At 37.1% G+C, this 21,634-nt stretch overlaps 1 protein-coding gene across 1 annotated transcript in view; it reads right to left on the bottom strand.

Moving 5' to 3' along the window:
* DNAJC13 (DnaJ heat shock protein family (Hsp40) member C13) overlaps positions 1-21,634 on the bottom strand; it is a 107,394-nt gene that overhangs the window by 72,201 nt on the left and 13,559 nt on the right. Inside the window, exon 2 of the mRNA XM_059390929.1 lies at positions 15,333-15,413. Coding sequence (XP_059246912.1) covers positions 15,333-15,400 — 68 coding nt within the window. The 5' untranslated portion in view covers positions 15,401-15,413. The remainder of the gene's footprint in view (positions 1-15,332; positions 15,414-21,634) is intronic.

Raw genomic sequence — 21,634 nt, 5'->3', positions numbered from 1 at the left:
AACTGGTCATATTTAATGAAGTTTCTATTTGTATTTTAGTTAAGAGATTCTTAAATTACCAAAACTGGATGTTAAATACAATCAAATGCCTTTTTGATATCTATGGAACTCATGTTTTTCTGCTTTCAGCTACTAATACAGTAAAAAGACATACACACGCCTTAAACCAACTGCCATTATCAGACTTGAGGGTAATGTACTAGAAGGATTTCCACTGAGATTAAGAGAAATCTTTCACAATTTAATTTTTCTATTTTCATTTTTTTCTAATTAGTATATAATAAAAAGGATGATGTTATTTCCATTTGGGGAAAAAAAGAAAATGACAGATTTCACTAATCTTTATAATATTAAATATTAAAAAAGTATGGCAATATTATAAATATCTTTTTCACATGTCTAAAATGGAGTGGGAAAAGATCTAAAGAATGCAGATACCTTCTTTGAATGTAAGAACATTCATTTGCTGCTTTCTAAAGCCAGGTGAGGGTTGAGAGGTTAGTGAAGTACATGAGGATTAACCTAAACAGCTAAAAAGTCTCAGAACTTCAGAGGCTTTATTACAGAGGCTTATCAATTAACAGGAAAAAGAAAGAAGATCTTATTGAATCAGTATCTGCCTCAGAAGACTGCACAATGAAATCAAATATCTGACAGAAATGTGAATTCACAAATTCTAACTTTCAGAATCATCTAGAAAGTCACACATGCCTATTTCTACAATCCTGAAATGGAACTACAGAATTTGTTTATTTTACTTTGGGAGTAAACATAGAAGAATTAAATGCCTGAAATGTTTCCAGTGTCAACTAATGTCACATTCAAAGTCTTAAAGGCTCTCAGCTAAAAAGATACTCTTTTTGATTCTAAACTAATTTCCTCCACACAACTAAAGCCCTTCTAACATCTTTATCATGTAACTTTTGTCTAGATCAGTGCTATGCAAAGGAACTTTCCAAGAAGATGGAAACACTCTATATCTACACTGTCTAAAGAGGTAGCTATGAGTCACGTCACTACTGAGCACTTGAAATGTGGCTAATGCAAGTGAATTTTAAATTTTATTTATATTTAATTAGTTTAAATTTAAATAGTTACAGCTGGTTAGTGACTCCCATAACTGGAGAGAGCAAATTCTAGATCCATCAACAAAGGATCCTGGAGTTAAGTGTCCACTAGGCCCAAAATACTGTCAAGACTAGTGAATTCAGACCTATTTTATAGACAAAATACTGAGCTCTACAGCCTTCCTAAGAAGAAAGCTATAAGGAAATTCTTAAGAGAATTCTCTTCTATTCCCCTCTTTGCCCCCTAGAACGGCTGCTGCACTTTATTGTATAGAACAAATACTTCTAGGTCATTAAAAACACCTTTAAAAGCAGCCCTAAACCTTCAGAGATTACCTGTAAAGCCTCCTTAGATATCAGATTAAGAGATTAAAACCTAAATGATCTCACATGTATCATGTGTTAGTCACAACACTTGCAAACTTGAGAGGTTTTTTTTTATATCTTTTACTAAGTCACTGGTGTCCTAAGTCATAAAGAACAAAATTCTCTAAGTTCAGAGAGGTATAAGTCTTCATTATCTTGAAACTCTATCTCCTCACACAGGACACATATGGCACATGCTCAGTGTCAAATAGCTTAACAGGCCAACCTATTCAATCATAAATCAACATGCATTCAAATACGATATGTTCATTTTTCTCTTGTTTTTAAAAAAGAATGTATGTCAAATAGCAACTAATTTCACATCAGTTTTTTACTCATAACCACTATAACATCAGGAAATGACAAAGGTCTTATTTTTATGAAATACTCCCATTTGCTATCTGCAAACAGAAAATGCCCCTTATAAATTATAACTTAATTTGCTGTTCTTCTGGGTTTGAAATGAATTTGTTGGGTCTACGGCCATACCACCCTGAACGCGCCCAATCTCGTCTGAAATGAATTTGTTGGCTAATTACTTAAAATTATCATACTAAAGGCTCTTATAAAATATAGCTATATTAAAATCAAATGACAAAAGGAACAAGGACTAAAGTAAACAAAATGTATGAGAAACTTATGACAGATGATACCATCTACATAACATGAAGAAATATACAAACACCTTTTCCCCCAACTGAAAAATTAATATTCATTATTGACTTTACTTATTGTACTTGTTTCTGTCTTACTCAGGAACTGAAGTTATACATATCATTAAATGTATATAGGGAATACATGATTTTCTTCTCTCAAGTTTTCCTAACTCACAGATTTATTCTAATATGATAGCTTAATAAATAACATAATTTACATAACCCACTAACACTAATGTTTATTTAGAATCAAGACACTAAAGCTAATATTTAAATACACATACTTGAGGCACCTTTTCTATGGGGCATTTGCTCCCATAACAACTGGAGGTAAAGAAAAGAACCAGTAAAAAGTTGCTAATGATATTGCCGACAGAGATGAGAAAGATCATCTGAAACAAAGACAATTGAAGCAAAACCTGGGGATGTAATCCAGTTTTGAATATGACAGGTGATGTTCATATTTTTCAACAGACTAAAGTTACATTAATCTACATTAAAACAAACACTCCTGTATTATTCTAATTCCTGCAGATAAAAATATGCTATTCCATTCTTTTTTTTAAAGTAGGCTACACAAACCCATGTGGAACCAATGCAGAGCTAGAACTTACCCTGAGATCAAGCCCTGAGCTGAGATCAAGAGTCAGATGTTTAACTGACTGAGCTACCCAGGGAGACCCTGTTACGCCCTTCTTAAATTTTATAATCCTTATAAATACTGCTTTCCTCTTTGAAATACGTTTCATGACACTACTTTTTTTCTACAGCAACTTTTTTTGGGAAAAAATCCTAATGTATTAGATCAGATACTGTATTAAGTATTACCATGGATTGACCCAGTATTGAAAGAGCATATATCAGGGGCACCTGGGTGGCTCAGTAAGTTAAGCCTCTGCCTTTGGCTCAGGTGACGATCTCAAGGTCCTGGGATTGAGCCCCGCCTTGGGCTCTCTGCTCAGCAGGGAGCCTGCTTCCCGAGCTCTCTCTCTCTCTGCCTGCCTCTCTTCCTACTTGTGATCTCTGTCAAATAAATAAAATCTTAAAAAAAAAAAAAAAACTATTAAAAAAACCCAGCCTATTTGAGCTGGGTTCAAGGACATGGCAGTAAATAAGGGAGTCAGCCCCTCAAAGACCCAGTCTCGAACCAACATTTTCATTGTTATTATTTGAGAATGAGGTGGGTAGGGAGAGTCTTTTTTTTAAATAATTTTAAAATTTTTAAATAAACATATAATGTGTTATTAGCCCCAAGGGTGCAGGTCTGTGAATTGCCAGGTTTACACACTTCAAAGCACTCACCATAGCACATACCCTCCCCACTGACCATAATCCCACCACCCTCTTCCTACCTCCCTCCCCCTGGCAACCCTCAGTTTGTTTTGTGACATTAAGAGTCTCTTAGGGTTTGTCTCCTTCCCGATCCCATCTTGTTTCATTTATTCTTTTCCTACCCCCCAAACCTCCCACGTTGCACCTCCACTTGCTCATATCAGGGAGATCATATGACAGTTGTCTTTCTCCAATCGACTTATTTCACTAAGCCTAATACCCTCTAGTTCCATCCATGTCGTCGCAAATGACAAGATTTCATTTCTTTTGATGGCTACATAGTATTCCATTGTATATATATACACCACATCTTCTTTATCCATTTGTCTGTTGATGGACATCTAGGTTCTTCCCATAGTTTGGCTATTGTAGACATTTCTGCTATAAACATTCGGGTGCACGTGCCCCTTCGGATCACTACGTTTTTATCTTTAGGGTAAATACCCAGTAGTGCAATTGCTGGGTCACAGGGTAACTCAATTTTCAACTTTTTGAGGAACCTCCATGCTGTTTTCCAGAGTGGCTGCACCAGCTTGCATTCCTACCAGCAGTGTAGGATGGTTCCCCATTCTCCGTATTCTCGCCAGCATCTGTCATTTCCTGACTTGTTGATTTTAGCCATTCTGACTGGTGTGAGGTGGTATCTCATTGTGGTTTTGATTTGTATTTCCCTGATGCCGAGTGATGTGGAGCACTTTTTCATGTGTCTGTTGGCCATCTGGATGTCTTCTTTGCAGAAATGTTGTTCATATCCTCTGCCCATTTCTTGATTGTATTATTTGTTCTTTGGGTGTTGAGTTTGATAAGCTCTTTATAGATTTTGGATACTAGCCCATATATCTGATATGTCGTTTGCAAGTATCTTCTCCCATTCTGTCAGTTGTCTTTTGGTTTTGTTAACTGTTTCCTTGGCTGTGCAAAAGCTTTTGATCTTGATGGAGTCCCAATAGTTCATTTTTGCCCTTGCTTCCCTTGCCTTTGGCGATGTTCCTAGGAAGAAGTTGTTGCGGCTGAGGTCAAAGAGGTTGCTGCCTGCGTTCTCCTCAAGGATTTTGATGGATTCCTTTCTCACATTGAGGTCCTTCATCCATTTTGAGTCTATTTTCGTCTGTGGTGTAAGGAAGTGGGCCGGTTTCACTTTTCTGCATGTGGCTGTCCAATTTTCCCAACACCATTTGTTGAAGAGGCTGTTTTTTTTCCCATTGGACATTCTTTCCTGCTTTGTCAAAGATTAGTTGACCATAGAGTTGAGGGTCTATTTCTGGGCTCTCTATTCTGTTCCATTGATCCATGTGTCTGTTTTTGTGCCAGTACCATACTGTCTTGATGATGACAGCTTTCTAATAGAGCCTGAAGTCTGGAATTGTGATGCCACCAACTTTGGCTTCCTTTTTCAATATTCCTCTGGCTATTCGAGGTCTTTTCTGGTTCCATACAAATTTTAGGATTATTTGTTCGATTTCCTTGAAAAAAATGGATGGGATTTTGATAGGGATTACATTAAATGTGTAGATTGCTTTAGGTAGCATAGATATTTTCACAATATTTGTTCTTCCAATCCATGAGCATAGAACATTTTTCCATTTCTTTGTGTCTTCCTCAATTTCTTTTATGAGTACTTTATAGTTTTCTGAGTACAAATTCTTTGCCTCTTTGGTTAGGTTTATTCCTAGGTACCTTATGGTTTTGGGTGCAATTGTAAATGGGACTGACTCCTTATTTTCCCTTTCTTCTGTCTTGTCGTTGGTGTAAGGAAATGCAACTGATTTCTGTGCATTGATTTTATATCCTGACACTTTACTGAATTCCTGTACAAGTTCTAGTAGTTTTGGAGTGGAGTCTTTTTGGGTTTTCCACATATAGTATCATATCATCTACAAAGAGTGATAGTTTGACTTTTTTGCCGATTTGGATGCCTTTAATTTCTTTTTGTTGTCTGACTGCTGAGGCTAGGACTTCTAGTACTATTTTGAATAGCAGTGGTGATAATGGACATCCTTGCCATGTTCCTGAGAGAGGGAGAATCTTTTTATTTATTTATTTATTTGTTTGTTTGTTTGGCAGAGATCACAAGTAGGCAGAGAGAGAGGGGGAAGCAGGTTCCCTGCTGAGCAGAGAGTCCAATGCGGGGCTAGATCCCAGGACCCTGGGATCATGACCTGAGCTGAAGGCGGAGGAATAACCCACTGAGCCACCCAGGTGCCCCCCACCTTTTTAAAGATTTTTATTTATTTGACAGACAGAGATCACAAGTAGGCAGAGAGGCAGGCAGAGAGAGGAGGAAGCAGGCTCCCCGCAGAGCATAGAGCCCAATGCAGGGCTCGATCCCAAGACCCTGGGATCATGACCCGAGCCAAAGGCAGAGGCTTTAACCCACTGAGCCACCCAGGCGCCCCGAGAGGGAGAGTCTTAAGCAGACTCCACATCTAGCACAGAGTCACAGCCAGCATATATCTCACAACCCTGAGATCATGACCTGGGCTGGTATCAAGAGTGTGACCACCCAGGCACCCTCTGATGTTTTATTTATTATTAAGTTAACTAATTCAAACATCTGAAATGAATTTCAAAGTAGTTAAGAGATAAGTTACTTGTCAGTCATTGTTTGAAAGTTAATTCCAGACTTGAATACTCTTAACCAGCATGTGTCAATGAAAAATGTACAAAAGTGTCAACAGACGCTCCAAAAATACTGGTCAACATCACCATATTCTGCTACACAAAATTTCATTACCATTCAACTCTTTTAGAGAAAATTCAATATTACTTTCTTTTTGTAAAGTACAAAAAAAAAAAAAAGCTTTTGGTTTACTATAAAAAAAATGGGTTCTCAAATTTCCTGAGATTATAAAACCTTTGTGTATTACTTTAAGAGTTAAGAACCTCCTGTCCAAGTACTAACCCGCAGAGCATAGAGCCCAATGCAGGGCTCGATCCCAAGACCCTGGGATCATGACCCGAGCCAAAGGCAGAGGCTTTAACCCACTGAGCCACCCAGGCTCTGAGATCAGAGCAGATCAGGAGCATTCAGGGTGTTATAGCTATAGACTGAACCTCAGTTCTTTCAGCAAATAGTCTATGCAATGGGCCTCAAATAAGCCAAAGAGATCTAAGCAGAGTTGGAAGACAGCTTTTAGGTTACCCAGTCTAGTCCCCTTAACCTGAGCAAAGTTGGCTAATTTTAATTGTTCGTTACAGTGCAAGGGAACTTAAGAGCAATTCTATTTCTTTTTTCCAGTACTGCAGATACTAACCATTGTTTCTTAGAATTAAGCCAATATATTCTTTCCCACAAATTTCACCTGCTGGTTCAAGTTCTGTCTTTCAACTTCACATAGGATACAAAATTATTTCTGCCCAACCATACTTTCACTTTGAATCCTCTTTCCTAAGCTGAACACTAATTCCTTCAACCATTTTAAAATAAGTTTTGGCAGGGGCGCCTGAGAGACTCAGTGGGTTAAGCCTCTGCCTTCAGCTGGGGTCATGATCTCAGGGTCCTGGGATAGAGCCCCGCATTGGGCTCTCTGCTCAGTGCGGAGTCTGCTTCTATGTCTCTCTCTGCCTGCCTCTCTGCCTACTTGTGATCTCTCTCTCTCTCTCTCTAATAAATATATAAAATCTAAAAAAAAAAGTTTTGGCTACCAATTTCTAGGAAGCCATTAGGATTCTCAAAGAACCTAGGGTTTTTCCTTTTACTATTAAAAGCTTCACAATCCAGTTACTTGAATTAGAATTTTAGTCCATCAAATAATGAAACTAAGGATAACTAAAGTGCAAGGTCTCTCAAGGAGTTAGATCAATGGTAAGCAATGCTGAAGGAGGCACTACAGCATAATAGTTTACCCCGCCAGCTCTGGAGTCACTGCCTGGGTTCGAATACTATCTGGACTATTCTATTCACTTTCTATGTATCCTCTGATAATTTGCTTAACCTCTATGAGCTTCAGTTTCTCCATCTGAAAGATACAGTATATGTATCTATCTTATAATATGAGGATTAAAAGAACTAATCCATGTCAAGTATTTGTCACTTGCTATTTATATAAAATCAATAAATGTTAGATATTCTTATTGCTATTATTCTGTTGAGTAACAGGAGGGGTTTAAAACTCCAGTAGAGTAACTGAATTAATTATAATTAGTATCATGATGTTTCCAGTAACCACAACTGCTAAATTCATACCTAACACAGAACAAAATTAATGGGCAAAGTGATTGTTCCTATGCATATAGTACCACAATACTCTGATTCTGGTCAAACTCCATTTGAATAACATTTGTTGTAACTACTGAAACTACAATGACACATCATTTTCAACACAAATCCAGTTTCCATTAGGCTTCATTTTTGGTGTTGTACATTCTATGGGTTCGGACAAATGTATAAAGACATGTATCCACCATTACAATATCATACACAGTAAGTTTCACTGCCCCAAATATCCTTTGTGCTCCTTTGTCTGTTATTCCTCCCTCCCCCTAAACCTTGGCAACCACTCATCTTTTTACGGTCTCCAAAGTTCTGCCTTTTCTGCAACATCATATAGTTGGACTTCACAGTATGCAACCTTTTCAGACTGTCACTCAGTAGTATGCTTTTAAGTTTCTTTCCTAGCTTGATGCTTGATTACGTTTTAGCACTGAATAAGTCATTACCTGCACATACTACAGGTTATCCATCCATTCACTTACTGACGGACATCTTGATTGTTTCCAAGTTTTGGTAATTATGAATAAAGGTGCTATAAACATCTGTGTACAGGTTTTTGTGTAGACGTAATTTTCAACTCTTTTGGGTAAATATTATAGAGTGTGATTGCTGGATCATACGGTAAGAGGACATTTGAGTCTTATAAGAAACCACCAAACAGTCTTTCAAAGCGGCTATACCATTTTGCATTCCCACCAGCAATGGATGAGACCCTTTGCTCGGACATCCTTACCAGCATTTGGCATGCCCAGTGTTCTGATCTCTACATTTCCATGATGACGTAAAGTATCTTTTCATATGTTTATTTGTCATCTGTATGTCTACTTTGGTGAGATCCCTGTTAAAGTCTTTCGCTCATTTTTCTTTTTAAATAAGATTTTATTTATTCATTTGACAGAGAGAGATCACAAGTAGGCAGTGGTAGGCAGAGAGATGGGGGGGGGAGCAGGCTCCCCACAGAGCAGAGAGCCCAATGTGGGGCTCGACTCCAGGACCCCGAGATCATGACCCAAGCTAAAGGCAGAGGTTTAACTCACTGAGCCACCCAGGTGCCTCCAGTGTCTTTGGCTCATTTTGTAAAGGTTGTTTTCTTATGTTGAGTTTTAAGGGTTCTCTGTATACTTTGAATAGTCAAATAGTCAAGTGTATTTTACAAATATTTTCTCCCACTTGTTTTTACATTCTCTTGACAGCGTCTTTCACAGAGAAGTTTTTAATTTTAATGAAACCTGGCTGATCAATTCATTTCTTCATGGGTCACATCTTTGGTGTTTTATCTAAAAAGTCATTACCAAACCCAAGATTCATCTAGGTTTTCTCCCATGTTATTTTTTTGTAAAAGATTTTATTTATTTATTTGACAGAGAGAGATCACAAGTAGCAGAGAGGCAGGCAGAGAGAGAGAGAGGGAAGCAGGATCCCCACCAACCAGAGAGCCCGATGCGGGACTCGATCCCAGGACCCTGAGACCATGACCTGAGCCGAAGGCAGCAGCTTAATCCACTGAGCCACCAAGGTGCCCCTCCCATGTTATCCTTTAAGACTTCTGTGTTTCACATTTAGGTCAGTGATCCATTTTTTAGTTATTTTTTATGAAAAGTTTAAGTCTGTGCCTAGATTCTTTTTTTTCTTTTCCCTTTTTAAATTTTTGCATGTGCATGTCCAAATGATCAGCATCACTTGTTGAAAAGACTATCTTTGCTCCTGAAGCTAGCTTTAAATACAAGCAAAACTATGTGTAAATACAAAATTCCTAAAAAGGGGATACATTATTATTTGCACTTTTGGATGAAAAATGTTCAAATCCCAGACTGCCTGATAATAAGCACAAAGAATTATATAAAGAAAACACAAAAATAATTCAAGATGGACTCATCTGAGGTTTAGAGGCTGGCACGGTCAAGAGCCAGATCAACAAAGCAAATGAAAAATCCTCAAGATTTCTAGGATTATCAGAGTTGGTAACACTTGTAAATTCCAGATGGCTAACACTTGTAAATTCTCTTCTTTTGCAGGATTCTAGTTCTACACATAAGAAAGGTATCAGAAATTTGCCAGCTTCATTTTCAGTCAATTTTCCTCTCAATTTTCTGTATCTAGTCACTACACATATTGTATATGAATGTCATAAGCATAGCCATTTAATTCCACAGACTGATTACCATATATATCCATCCCAACATATTAAAATCTAGTGCAGACACTAAATTGCTACTCTTAAAATGCAGAGCATTTGCTATAATTAATGTATGCAAATATCAAAGTGATCCACACATAGATTTTACTTGTAATTTCTACCCAGAAAAAAACTAAAAATCTGTATTTTGAAAATCATTCTAAAGTTTCCCAAAGTGAATGTGCATTATTATTTTTTTTTTGTAAGATTTATTTATTTGTCCGAGAGAGAGAGGGAGAGAGACAGAGCATGAACAGGGCGAGCAGCAGACAGAGGGAGAAGCAGACTTTCTGCTGAGCTAGGAGCCCAATGCAGGACTCCATCCCAGGACCTGGGGATCATGACCAGAGCCAAAGGCAGACACTTAACTGACTAAGCCACTCAGGCATCCCGGCACTTCTGCTTTAACTGAAATATATGTATCCTTCTTCCTATTAGAAATGGCTTGCTTGGGGGGGCACCTGGGTGGTTCAGTGGGTTAAAGTCTGTGCCTTCAGCTCAGGTCATGATCCCAGGATCCTGGGATTGAGCCCACATCCGGCTGGCTCTCTCTCTCCAGCCTGCTTCCTCCTCTCTCCCTACCTACTTGTGATCTCTGTCTGTCAAATAAATAAATAAAATCTAAAAAAAAAAAAGGAAAAAAGAAATGGCTTGCTTAGGCCAAAAAGGAAACTTTGCTCTTTCATGAAAGCAAAGTGCTTTTTACTCCTGAAATCTATTCCGTTGACCAGCTACTGCCACAACAAACATACAGTTATATGATTTCCAAGGGGAAAAATGACAAGCACAGAAGAAAAGGCTACTTGGCCAGCTAAGGAGACTACACTAACCATGAATAAACCTGAATTAATAAGAGCACAGAACAGTGGTTGCAAAATGAGACACAAGAAAACTATTACAAAGGTAACATGAAATAGGTCACATGAATATCCTCAAAGGAATATGTGAGAAAGGTTATTTTTAATTTAGAACACCTCTAAATATATTGACATATTTAATTTAGACATATATTTTTAACTTAGAAATACATAGGAAGAAAAATATTTATTCATCTTTGCTGCCACTATCAATAACATTTTTCTGAATGTTGTACCTGGGTTAGCAGTATGTATACAGGCACGAAGAGACTTAAAACTGAGGCCCTAAATCCCCAAAATCACATGTAAAATTTGTCGTAAATAGACCTATTTCTAGAGAAAGGGTGCAATTAACAACTCTGAAACAACACAGAGCTTTTAATGTTAACCATTTGTTTTTTACATTAACACTGATGAGGAATGCTTTAAAATTAAGACTACAACTGGCCACATAAAATAGGTTAAGTATAATAAAAATTTGATTGCCACATAATAATGTACATAATTAATGAAATAACTATCACACTCTGGAAATGCAAGATCTTTCAAGAAGGTAAAAGCTTCAAGGTATGTATACTAAAAACAACAAAATACTGCTGAAAGAAAATTTAAATACGTAAATAAATAGACATCCCACATTCATGGATCAAATCAATATTGTTAGGGTGGCAATACTCTCCTATTTGATCCACACATTTAATAAAATCCCTATCAAAATCCCAGCAGCCTTTCTGTAAAATTCACTAGCTGACTAAAATTCATACGGAAATGCAAGAGACCCAAAATAGCCCAATCTTGAAAACCAACAAAGTTAGAACCTCAAATTACTAGTTTTAAAACTTAATACAGGGGCGCCTGGGTGGCTCAGTGGGTGAAGCCGCTGCCTTCAGCTCAGGTCATGATCTCAGGGTCCTGGGATCGAGTCCCGCATCGGGCTCTCTGCTCAGCAGGGAGCCTGCTTCCCTTCCTCTCTCTCTGCCTGCCTCTCTGCTTACTTGTGATCTCTCTCTTTCAAATGAATAAATAAAATCTTAAAAAAAAAAAAACTTAATACAAAGCCACAGTAATCAAGACAAAATAGTTCTGGCATAAGGTCAGGTATATAGATCAATGGGACAAAACTGGCAGTTCAGAAATAAACTTTTACATGAATGGCCCATTATTCTTGACAAGCGTGCTGTAACAATTCAATGAGGAAAGAATAATTTTTTCGACAAATGATGTTGGGACAACTGGATATCTGCATGCCAAAAGAATAAAGTTGGACCCCTATTTCACACTATATACAAAATTAACCCAAAACTGAAGCTACAGAATTCTTCGAGTATAGAATTAAATCTCTGAGAGCTTGGATTAAGTAATGGCTTCTCAGATATGACACCAAAAACACAAACAGCAAAAGAAAAAGATAAACTGGATTTCATCAAAATAAAAAACTTTGTGCTTCAGGTGATAGCCATCAAGATAGCCATCAAGAAAGTGAAAAGACAACCCACAAAATAGCAGAAAATATCTGTAAACCATTTATCTGATAAGCAATCTGTATTCGAAATATATAACGAACTCTTACAACTCAATAATAAAAGGACGACTAACCCAAATAAAAAATGGATAAATGATTTGAACAGACATTTTGTGGAAAATATACAAATGGCCAACAAACACACAAAAAGATATTCAACATTTTAGTCATCAAGGAAATGCAAATTAAAACCACAACAAGGGGTGCCTGGGTGGCTCAGTCAGTTAATAATCTGACTCTTAGTTTCAGCTCAGGTCATGATCTCAGGGATTGTGGGGCTGAGCCCCACCTCAGGCTCTGCACTCAGCGGGGAGTCTGCTTGAAGAATCTCTCCTTCTGCCCCTCCCTCCACTCACACACCAAGTGCACGCACTCTTTCTCAAAAGAGATTAATAAATATTTTTAAAAATAATAAAATGACAACAAAGTAACACTTCCTATCTATTAGGATAACTAAAATAAAAAAAGACAGACAATGACAAGTGTTGGTAAGGATGTGGAGAAATTGGATTCCTCATACCCTGATAGTAGGATTGCAAAAAATTAAATGTAGAGTTACTATATAATTCTATATAACATCAATTCCACTCCTAGGTATGTACCCAAGAGAAATGGAAATAAATAGTCACCTGTAAGGTTACACACAGACATTGACAGCAGCATTATTCATACCAGTAAAAAAGTATAAACAACACAAATGTCCATCAACTGATGAATGGATAGACCAAATGCAGTAAATCCGTACAATAGAATACTACTTGGCAATAAAAAGAAATGAAATGCACAAGCTACAATATGAACTTCCAAACACTATGCTAGGAGAAAAACAGTCATGAGTCTGGTTTCATGGTCTTGGTTTCAGCTTGGGTCATGATCTCAGGGTCACTGGGATGGAGCTCCATTTTGGACTCTGCACTCAGCAGAGTTTGCTTAAGATTCTCTCCTTCTCAGGGCACCTGGGTGGCTAAGTGGGTTAAAGCCTCTGCCTTCTGCTCAGGATCATGATCCCAGGATCGAGCTCCGCATCCGGGCTCCCTGCTCAGCGGGAAGCCTGTTTCCTCCTCTCTCTCTGCCTGCCTCTCTGCCTACTTGTGATCTCTGTCTGTCAAATAAATAAATAAAATCTTAAAAAAAAAAAAAAAAAGATTCTCTCCTTCTCCCACTGCCCCTCCCCTCTGTGTTTGTGCACATGCACTCACCCTCACTCTCAAAATAAATAAATAAATCTTTTAAAAAAGCTGATCTTGTGATAGAAAGTAGATTAGTGGCTGTCAGATACTGAGAAGATAGGAAAAAAGGAAAGTAACTGCTAATATTATTAGAGAAGATTTTTGGGGAGATGATGAAAATGCTCCAAAAATGATTAGTGTCCACAACTCTACTGAATATATTAAAAACAACCGAATTGTACACTTTAAAAAGGTGAATTTTATGTTATGTAAAATTTTATCTTAATAAAGATATTATTAAAACAAAACAAAAAAGTTTCAAGGTGTCAATGATGGAGGCAAGGAATTGTGCTGAAAGCACATGAACAGTTCTGCTCCAAATTATTAGGTAAGAAAAAAAAAAAGGGTGTCTTAAGTCTTAGTCCCAACTTTCCCAAAACATCAAAAAAATTTTTTCCAGATGATTGGAATTATTGATAAGTTCACAAAACATAAATATTCAGTAAGCTTATTCTTTTTTTGAAAATTTATTTATTTATTTCTTTGACAGAGATCACAAGTAGCCAGAGAGGCAGGCAGAGAGAGAGAGAGAAAGAAGAGGAAGCAAGCTCCGCATGGATCAGAGAGCCCGATATGGGGCTCGATCCCAGGACCCTGGGATCATGACCTGAACTGAAGGCAAAGGCTTTAACACACTGAGCCAACCAGGTGCCCCAGTAGGCTTATTCTTTAGAATTCATGTTTCAGTATGCTATACTTGTACTAAAAATAGAAGTTATAGTATGATAATCAGAGCAATCTACCACTTGAGGAAAAAATAAAAATTTTTTCAACATACAATTTTTTAAAGGCTGATTCAAAGAACTGAAGAGACTCACATTGCTCCGAGTACATCAATTTTCTAACTTTGCTCAATGAAATCAAATGAAGAAAAAATTTCAAGACAAATATTCTACAAGTTTGTAACAGTTATGCTCCCTTATTTAGGAGCTCGTACAATTGAGTTACTAAACGGAAACAAATACTCTTTCAAAATTATAGTCAGTTTGTTAATGCAAATGAGAAACACTACAGAATTCAGATATTGCACCATTCTAAGAAGTTACTACACTATTACCTAAAAGATGAAAAGTCCAGCAAAAGATCTAAAGTTGGCTGGCTTTGTATACATAGCATGGTTTATTTGAGGTCTGATGTGGAATAGTGTGGTCACCTAACTGTCAAAAGCATGGAACACTCATTTTACTTACTGGTACCTAAAAGGATTAGACAGGAAACTGTTTTTGGTAATGGTCAACAGGTCCCATTACTGAATACTCAGTGTGTTTAAAGCATGATTTTAAAACCTTCACATACTCCATGTCACTTCACCTAATCCCCACAGCAATCTGAGGAGTAGGAATTACCACCGGTTTTATAAAAAGGAAACAGAAGCATCAACATCTTGGTCTGACCAGGCAGGCTACTAAAAAATGTCACTGCCTCCCCCAAGGAAAAAATAAGATCAAACTAAATTTTTAAAAATTCATTACAGGACTAAAGAAAGATTATAAAATGCACTATTAGCACATTTCTCTGACAGGCAAATCAACATAAAAATGCAGCCATCACACACAGGTTCGTCTCCAGGCAATAAAGCTGTGGAGTTAAGACTCTGCCGCCACTACATAATCCAATCACTAATAGACAACATCCAGGAAGGTAGATAGATGGTCTGTTTTCCTTTTGGTACTGTTAATTCTTACCAACTCCCTTCTAACACAGACACAGAAAACCAGAAATGTCAAAAGAAAAAAAGAACAATAATTGATTCCAAGTGTAGCATTTGCATTTAAAATATGCACATATGCTTTTCAGAAGAGAAGGGCTAAATGGCATAACTGAGCTGTGTGGTACTACTCAAGATATTGAAAGTTACATTTAAAATGATACTTCATAGAAGCACAGAAAAATAAAACCAACAGAAATACTTACTTTCCCCTCCATGAATGTTTTGTTGTGTAGAAACATGCCAAATCCTTGTTTTCCCTAATTATGTTCATTTTGTGCTGAAACCTGGAAGATAAAAATATGGCTGAATTCAGTACAGTTATCCTTCAAGTTTTTCCTGAATCTCCCATACCATACTTTCAGAGCTTGCCATATAGTACTGATTTTAAGGCACAAGACCATAGGTTTTAGGGAACAGGCACTATCTATTCACATCTTTGTCACAGACTTTAGCACACCATATTGTGATTGCCTGCTCTTCTCTACTACACTGGGTTTCTTGAGGACAAGAATTGCCTTCAACATCCCAAGAGTAGAGACCTAATAAAGAAATGTTCAAGTAAATGCATCTTTAAATCACACATTACCAAACAATGCCTTGGCACAATATGGGCACCTAAAAATGTCTGCCAAGTATCAAATCAACTCAAAAAGGTTTTCATTGAGTTACTAAGTGCCAGCTGTTCTGCTGTCACTGTCACTTTAAGGAGACCCACTATAAATACAATTTAACTTAAAAATGACAATATTAAAAAATCTAAAATGTCCATGGCAAAAAATCTAAAATGCTCATAAAGTAAATACTAGCATCTAAAGATAATCATCCTAGCCTCCCCTCCTCTATTTAGAATAGGCGTTTTTAAAACAAAATTGAGACTGTCAATTATACTGCTTAAGCCTGTTTTCACACAATTTTAACCTTCTTCTATAGAACCTTCTATGGAATTAAATATTCTTTAAAAAGAAGTGATTTTTTTAAGGCTATATGGTATTCCACTATATGAATATACTAGAACAATACTACTTATAGTGTAATCACAAGCATCAAGCTAAGTACAGAAACTGACAGTAAGTGTTTAGAAACCTAAAAACAATTTGGTGAGTAAACTGGCTGAAGAGTACACAGACCAAATAGTTCAGGACTCTCCAATTTGTACGACAGACCACAGGGTAATAGCTCCCAACCAGCTTCATGCAGAGGGACCATGTTATGTGTCGTGTTTTAAAATTAGTCTATTGACTATACCTAGAAGTGTATGAAATCCAGAACCCAACTATTTCATGAAAAAAATTTAAATTTAGTTAATTGTACAGGATAAATTATTGGAACTGTTTACTAAAAAAAGACTCATAAATTTTGAAGATACTACATAGTTTACTTCATACTGCATAAAAGTTAAAATGAATATGGTCATTTACTTCTTTTGTGACCTGACCATCTTTCCCCACCCTTACTTAGAAATGTACTTAAAAAAATACTGGACACATACCAAAGTGTCAGGGCACACTAAATAGCTAGAATTATGGTTCCGACCACATTATGGTTCACACTGGTCTAATTTGTTTTTAATCAGCAAGTATTCTTCTAATAATGTGAATAAAACGAATTTCATTCAAAAGGACACTTTTATAACAGCTTTTTAAGATACAATTCACACACCATAGAATTCACCCTTTTTAAGTATACAATTCAGGGGTTTTTAGCATATTCAGAGTTCTACAACCAATGCCGTTTTTAGAACATTTTTGTCATCCCATAAAGAAACCCTGTTAGCAGTCACTCCTCATTCCCACTCACTCCCAGCACCTGGCAACCACTAATCTACTTTCTGTCACTACAGATTTGCCTATTTTAGACATCTCATATAAATGAATCATACAAAATGTGGTCTCTGTGACTGCCTTCTTTCATGTAGCATGACATTTTCAAAGTTCACCACACTCTGGAATGCATTAGTTTCCTTCTATTGTATAGATATACCACATTTTGTTTATTTATCAGTTGATGGACATTTGTGTTGTTTCTACTTTTTGGCTATTAGGAATCATGCTGCTTATAGCATTTGTATGAACATGTTTTTATTTCTCTTGAGTACATATACCTCCACAGCAAAAACATTTTAAAAGACACTGCCATTTTGAAATTGCTTTCTTCATTCCTACTATTTTTGTATTAGCAAAGTGGCAAGGGCCTCTATACTCTATGTAGAACACTCTTCCCCTGGACACCTACATGGTACACATATCCTTCAAATCTGTGTTTAAATGTCACTTTTATAATGAGGCCTACCCTAACTATCCTGTTATAAATTGTAATCACTCTCCTCATTCTACATCTTCAATTCCCCCTGATTCCTGCTCTATGGCACTTTCACTGTCAATTTATTCAATGTGCAATTTATTACCCATCTAATCCTGCTACCATTATCAAGAGAGAAGAATTTTTGTCTGTTAAGCTAATTTATACACATATATCCCCAAAGTCTACAAGAGTTCCTGACACAGAATGGGTGCTCAATAAGTACTTAAGTGAATGAATGAAATGCAACAACCCCACAGGAAATCCTGATGTCCACTTTAAACTTGATTTTCTAACAGGTACTCCTAAATAAGGTTTTGTCAAATCTTCTGGAAAAGCATCAACTCATGCTCTGAGGAATAGGAGAACCACAAGTAACAGCAAGATTAGGGAAACCTTTAATGTTACTAGAGAGGAAATTACAGTCAACTGACATCCTCCTTTCTAATGTGTATGGAGACAGCTAAATATAGTCCTGACAGTTGGTGCATTTTGTTTGTTTTTTTCCCCCCTGGATTGTGTATCTGAGATGAAACAGACAGCCAACTAAGACTTATTAAAACCAGCAGACATTTTTCCTGGCTTCTAAATCATTTGCAGTAAACGACATTGCTGAAAAGAAATTTAGGTAGGATCTCTGAGAATATGGCAAAATAGTGAAAAATATAGGTCTACAGATATTATCTTTCCCCTCATATACTACGACTGAATATTGGAATAAGGGATTAAAAAAGGGGGACACAAAAGGTGATGACCAATACTAAGGAGTGGAGTTTGGACTGCTAGACCATAACTTACCTGACTGACAGACTCTGTGCCAAGGCCTACCTTGGTACAAGAAAATTGTACCAAGAAAATTGTACAAGAAAATCCACTTGAGTGAAGAGTGACTGGTATCATTAAGGGACTTTAAATTTAAAATGAAGGTGAGAGAAAAATAATAAAGACTTTAAAATGATAGCACCAGGGGTGCCTGGGTGGCTCACTGGGTTAAAGCCTTTGCCTTAGGCTTTGGTCGTGATCCCAGTGTCCTGGGATTGAGCTCCACATCTGGCTCTCTACTCCGCAGGGAGCCTGCTTCCTCCTCTCTCTCTGCCTGCTTCTCTGCCTACTTGTGATCTCTGTCAAAGAAATAAATAAAATCTTAAAAAAAAAAAAAAAGATAGTGCCAAAGAACTTAAGAGCATGACCCCAGGACCACGGTGGGGGAGGTGGCGTACTCCTAAAGATGACTTTGTAGGTATTGCTGATTTGGGAATACTTAACTCAAACAGATCTTTTAGGAGGAGAATTAAACCAAGTTTACATCAAGAAGGCTTATCTACAACTTTCTAAAGACCTAGGAACTTGGTGGTGATAAAAGCACCAGACTCCAGAGTTCTTAGGTTAGGATAGTTAAAGAAGAAAGAGAGAGAAGATCTAACATACACATTAGTATAAAATTAAACTATTGGAAGATATACAAATGGCCAACAGGTATATGAAAAGATGTTCAATGTCACTATCAGAGAAATGCAACTCAAAAGCACCAGAGGGGGTGCATGGCTGGCTCAGTTGGTGGAGCACATGACTCCTGATCTCGGGGTTGTGAGTTCAAGCCCCACGTTGGGTGTAGAGATTGCCCAAAATTAAATAAATAAGTAAAACCTTAAAAAAATAAAAAGAGGCATGAGATATTACCTCACACCTGTTATGAGGGCAATTATCAAAACAAACAAAAATGCCAAAAGACAACAAGTTTTGGCAAGGATGTAGAGAAACTGAATACTGGTAGTGAGAATGCAAAATGGTATAGGGAGTATGGGAAACAGTACTGAAGTTCCTAACAATTAAAAATAGAACTAACATAAGATCCAGCAACAAAACTTCCAGGTATTTATCCAAAAGAATTGAAATTAGGATCTTCAAGAGTCAACTCCCATGTTCACTACAGCATTTTCTGTAAGAGCCAAGATATGGAAACAACTTCAAATCCATCAATGGATGAAAAAATTAAAAATTGTGGTATACACACACAAAGGAGTATTTTTCAGCCGTGAAAAAGAAGGAAATCTTGCAATATGCAACATAGGTGAACTTTGGGGGACATGATGCTATGTGAAATAAGTCAGCCATAGAAGGGCCAATACTGCATTAGTCCATGCTGTATTATATGAGTTATCTAAAATAGTCAAACTCATAGAACAGAGAGTAGAATGGTGGCTGCCAGGAACTGGGGTGCAGTAGAAAGGGGGAGTTGCTAATCAATGGGTATAAAGTTTCTGCTGTGCAGGATAATTAAGTTGCAGAGATCTGCTATACAGCATGGTGCCTACAGTTAACAATACTGTACTGCACACTTAAAAATCTGTTAAGAGGACAGATCTCATGTTAAAGTGTTCTTACCACAATAAAATAAAATTTAAGAAAATTTTAAACTACTGATTATGTGGCTAATAGAAGAAATACCGATGCAGATAACTCTGTTGACAGAAAAAATACAATATAAGATTAAAGAAGTACCTCAACTCTCTCTGGACATCAGTAGCTGTTCCTATGGCCAAAATCAGCAGATTTGACAATTATCTCTAACATTTTAGGAAGCAACAAGTGATACTGCTATTGTGCTTCCAAACCTGAATAATCACCACCAAAAAAGGCCAGTAAAATGGAAGTGCCTTTTTTGGAAGAAAACTACTCCTCTACCCAAAAAAGCTTGCCTTCAGTCATATTACATACATGCAGAGGTATATCTGAGAGGTAAGAGAGGGAGGAGATACTCACCTACATAGCCAAATAAGGGGATAATTCAGTGCTATGTATTACTACTTCTGCAGAGCCTCATAATGGAAATCAGAATAATCCTTTTTTTATTTTGAGCCCTTGGTAAAGATTATCCTGAAATTGGGGAGGCATGGTGACTCTAATAAACAGATTTAAATCATGTCCTGAAATTATGCAAAAACTAGGTTTCATGGAGTATTCATCAAATGTTCATGATTAGGCCAGACCTTGGCTATGCGTTTATCCACCTACTTCATTTTGTCTTCATAACACCACTACGGTATAGATATAATGATATGGTATAGATATGATGATACGGTATAGATATGATGATATGATGATCTCCATTTTAGTGACAAGAAAACTACAGAGAATTTATACCACTCTCCCAGGTCACTACGGTAAATAGTTGGGTCAGACTATGGATTCACTCTGCATAACTCTATACTCTATGTATTTATCCTAAGCAATAAAACCTTCCCTTGAATTTAAGAACTCAAAATAAATTCATTCTGACCATGTAATTACAGGTTTATCATTTGACAGCACATTCCTAGATTAATTCAGAACTAGTACCCATTATTACCTTCACACAATTTCAAACAATGAAACAACCTGCCACACTTAACACAAGGCAAAAGAAAAAGAAAAGGCAAGGCACCAAGGCTGAATATTTCTGTCTACAGGTAAGCTTAAAAATTTTTTTTAAGCGGGGTGCCTGGGTGGCTCAGTGGGTTGAACGTCTGCCTTCAGCTCAGGTCATGATCCTGGTGTTGTGGGATTGAGCCCCACATCAGGGTCCTTGATCAGCAAAGGGCCTGCTGCTCCCTCTCCTCTCTGTGTCAAATAAATAAATAAAAAGTTAAAAAAATAACTGAAAAAAAATTTTTTAAATAAGTGTTCAAAACAAACATGACAGAAATTTGTTATGAATATAGGATTCCAGAATAGCCTTTAAGGAGTTCAAAAACAGAAAAATACTACTTTAACTAACAATGAACTTTTAAAATAACCAGATTAATGAGATCTGAGGCTGGGACCTACTTCCCAACAGTGTTTTATATATATATATATATATATATATATATATATTTTAAAGATTTTATTTATTTATTCGACAGAGAGAGAGATCACAAGTAGGCAGAGATATGAAGGAAGAGAGAAGGCAGAGAGAAGAAGGAAGCAGGGGGAAGCCCACTGTTAGTGCTCCCCACTGAGCAGAGAGCCTAATGCAGGGCTTGATCCCAGGACCCTGAGATCATAACCTGAGCCAAAGGCAGAGGCTTACCCCACTGAGCCACCCAGGCACCCCTCAACAGTGTAATATTAACCTCTCCAAATTTTCAGGTAAATCTATTTTATATTCTCAATCAAACCTTAACCACTTTGTGATACAGTCATTTCACCTTATGAAGGCAACTGGTCTGGAAACTGCAGTAACTCT

Source organism: Mustela nigripes, chromosome 2, assembly GCF_022355385.1.
Source record: "Mustela nigripes isolate SB6536 chromosome 2, MUSNIG.SB6536, whole genome shotgun sequence".
Classification (NCBI taxonomy): domain Eukaryota; kingdom Metazoa; phylum Chordata; class Mammalia; order Carnivora; family Mustelidae; genus Mustela; species Mustela nigripes.
Note: the sequence above shows the minus strand (reverse complement) of the source record. Positions and strands in the feature narration are given on the sequence as shown.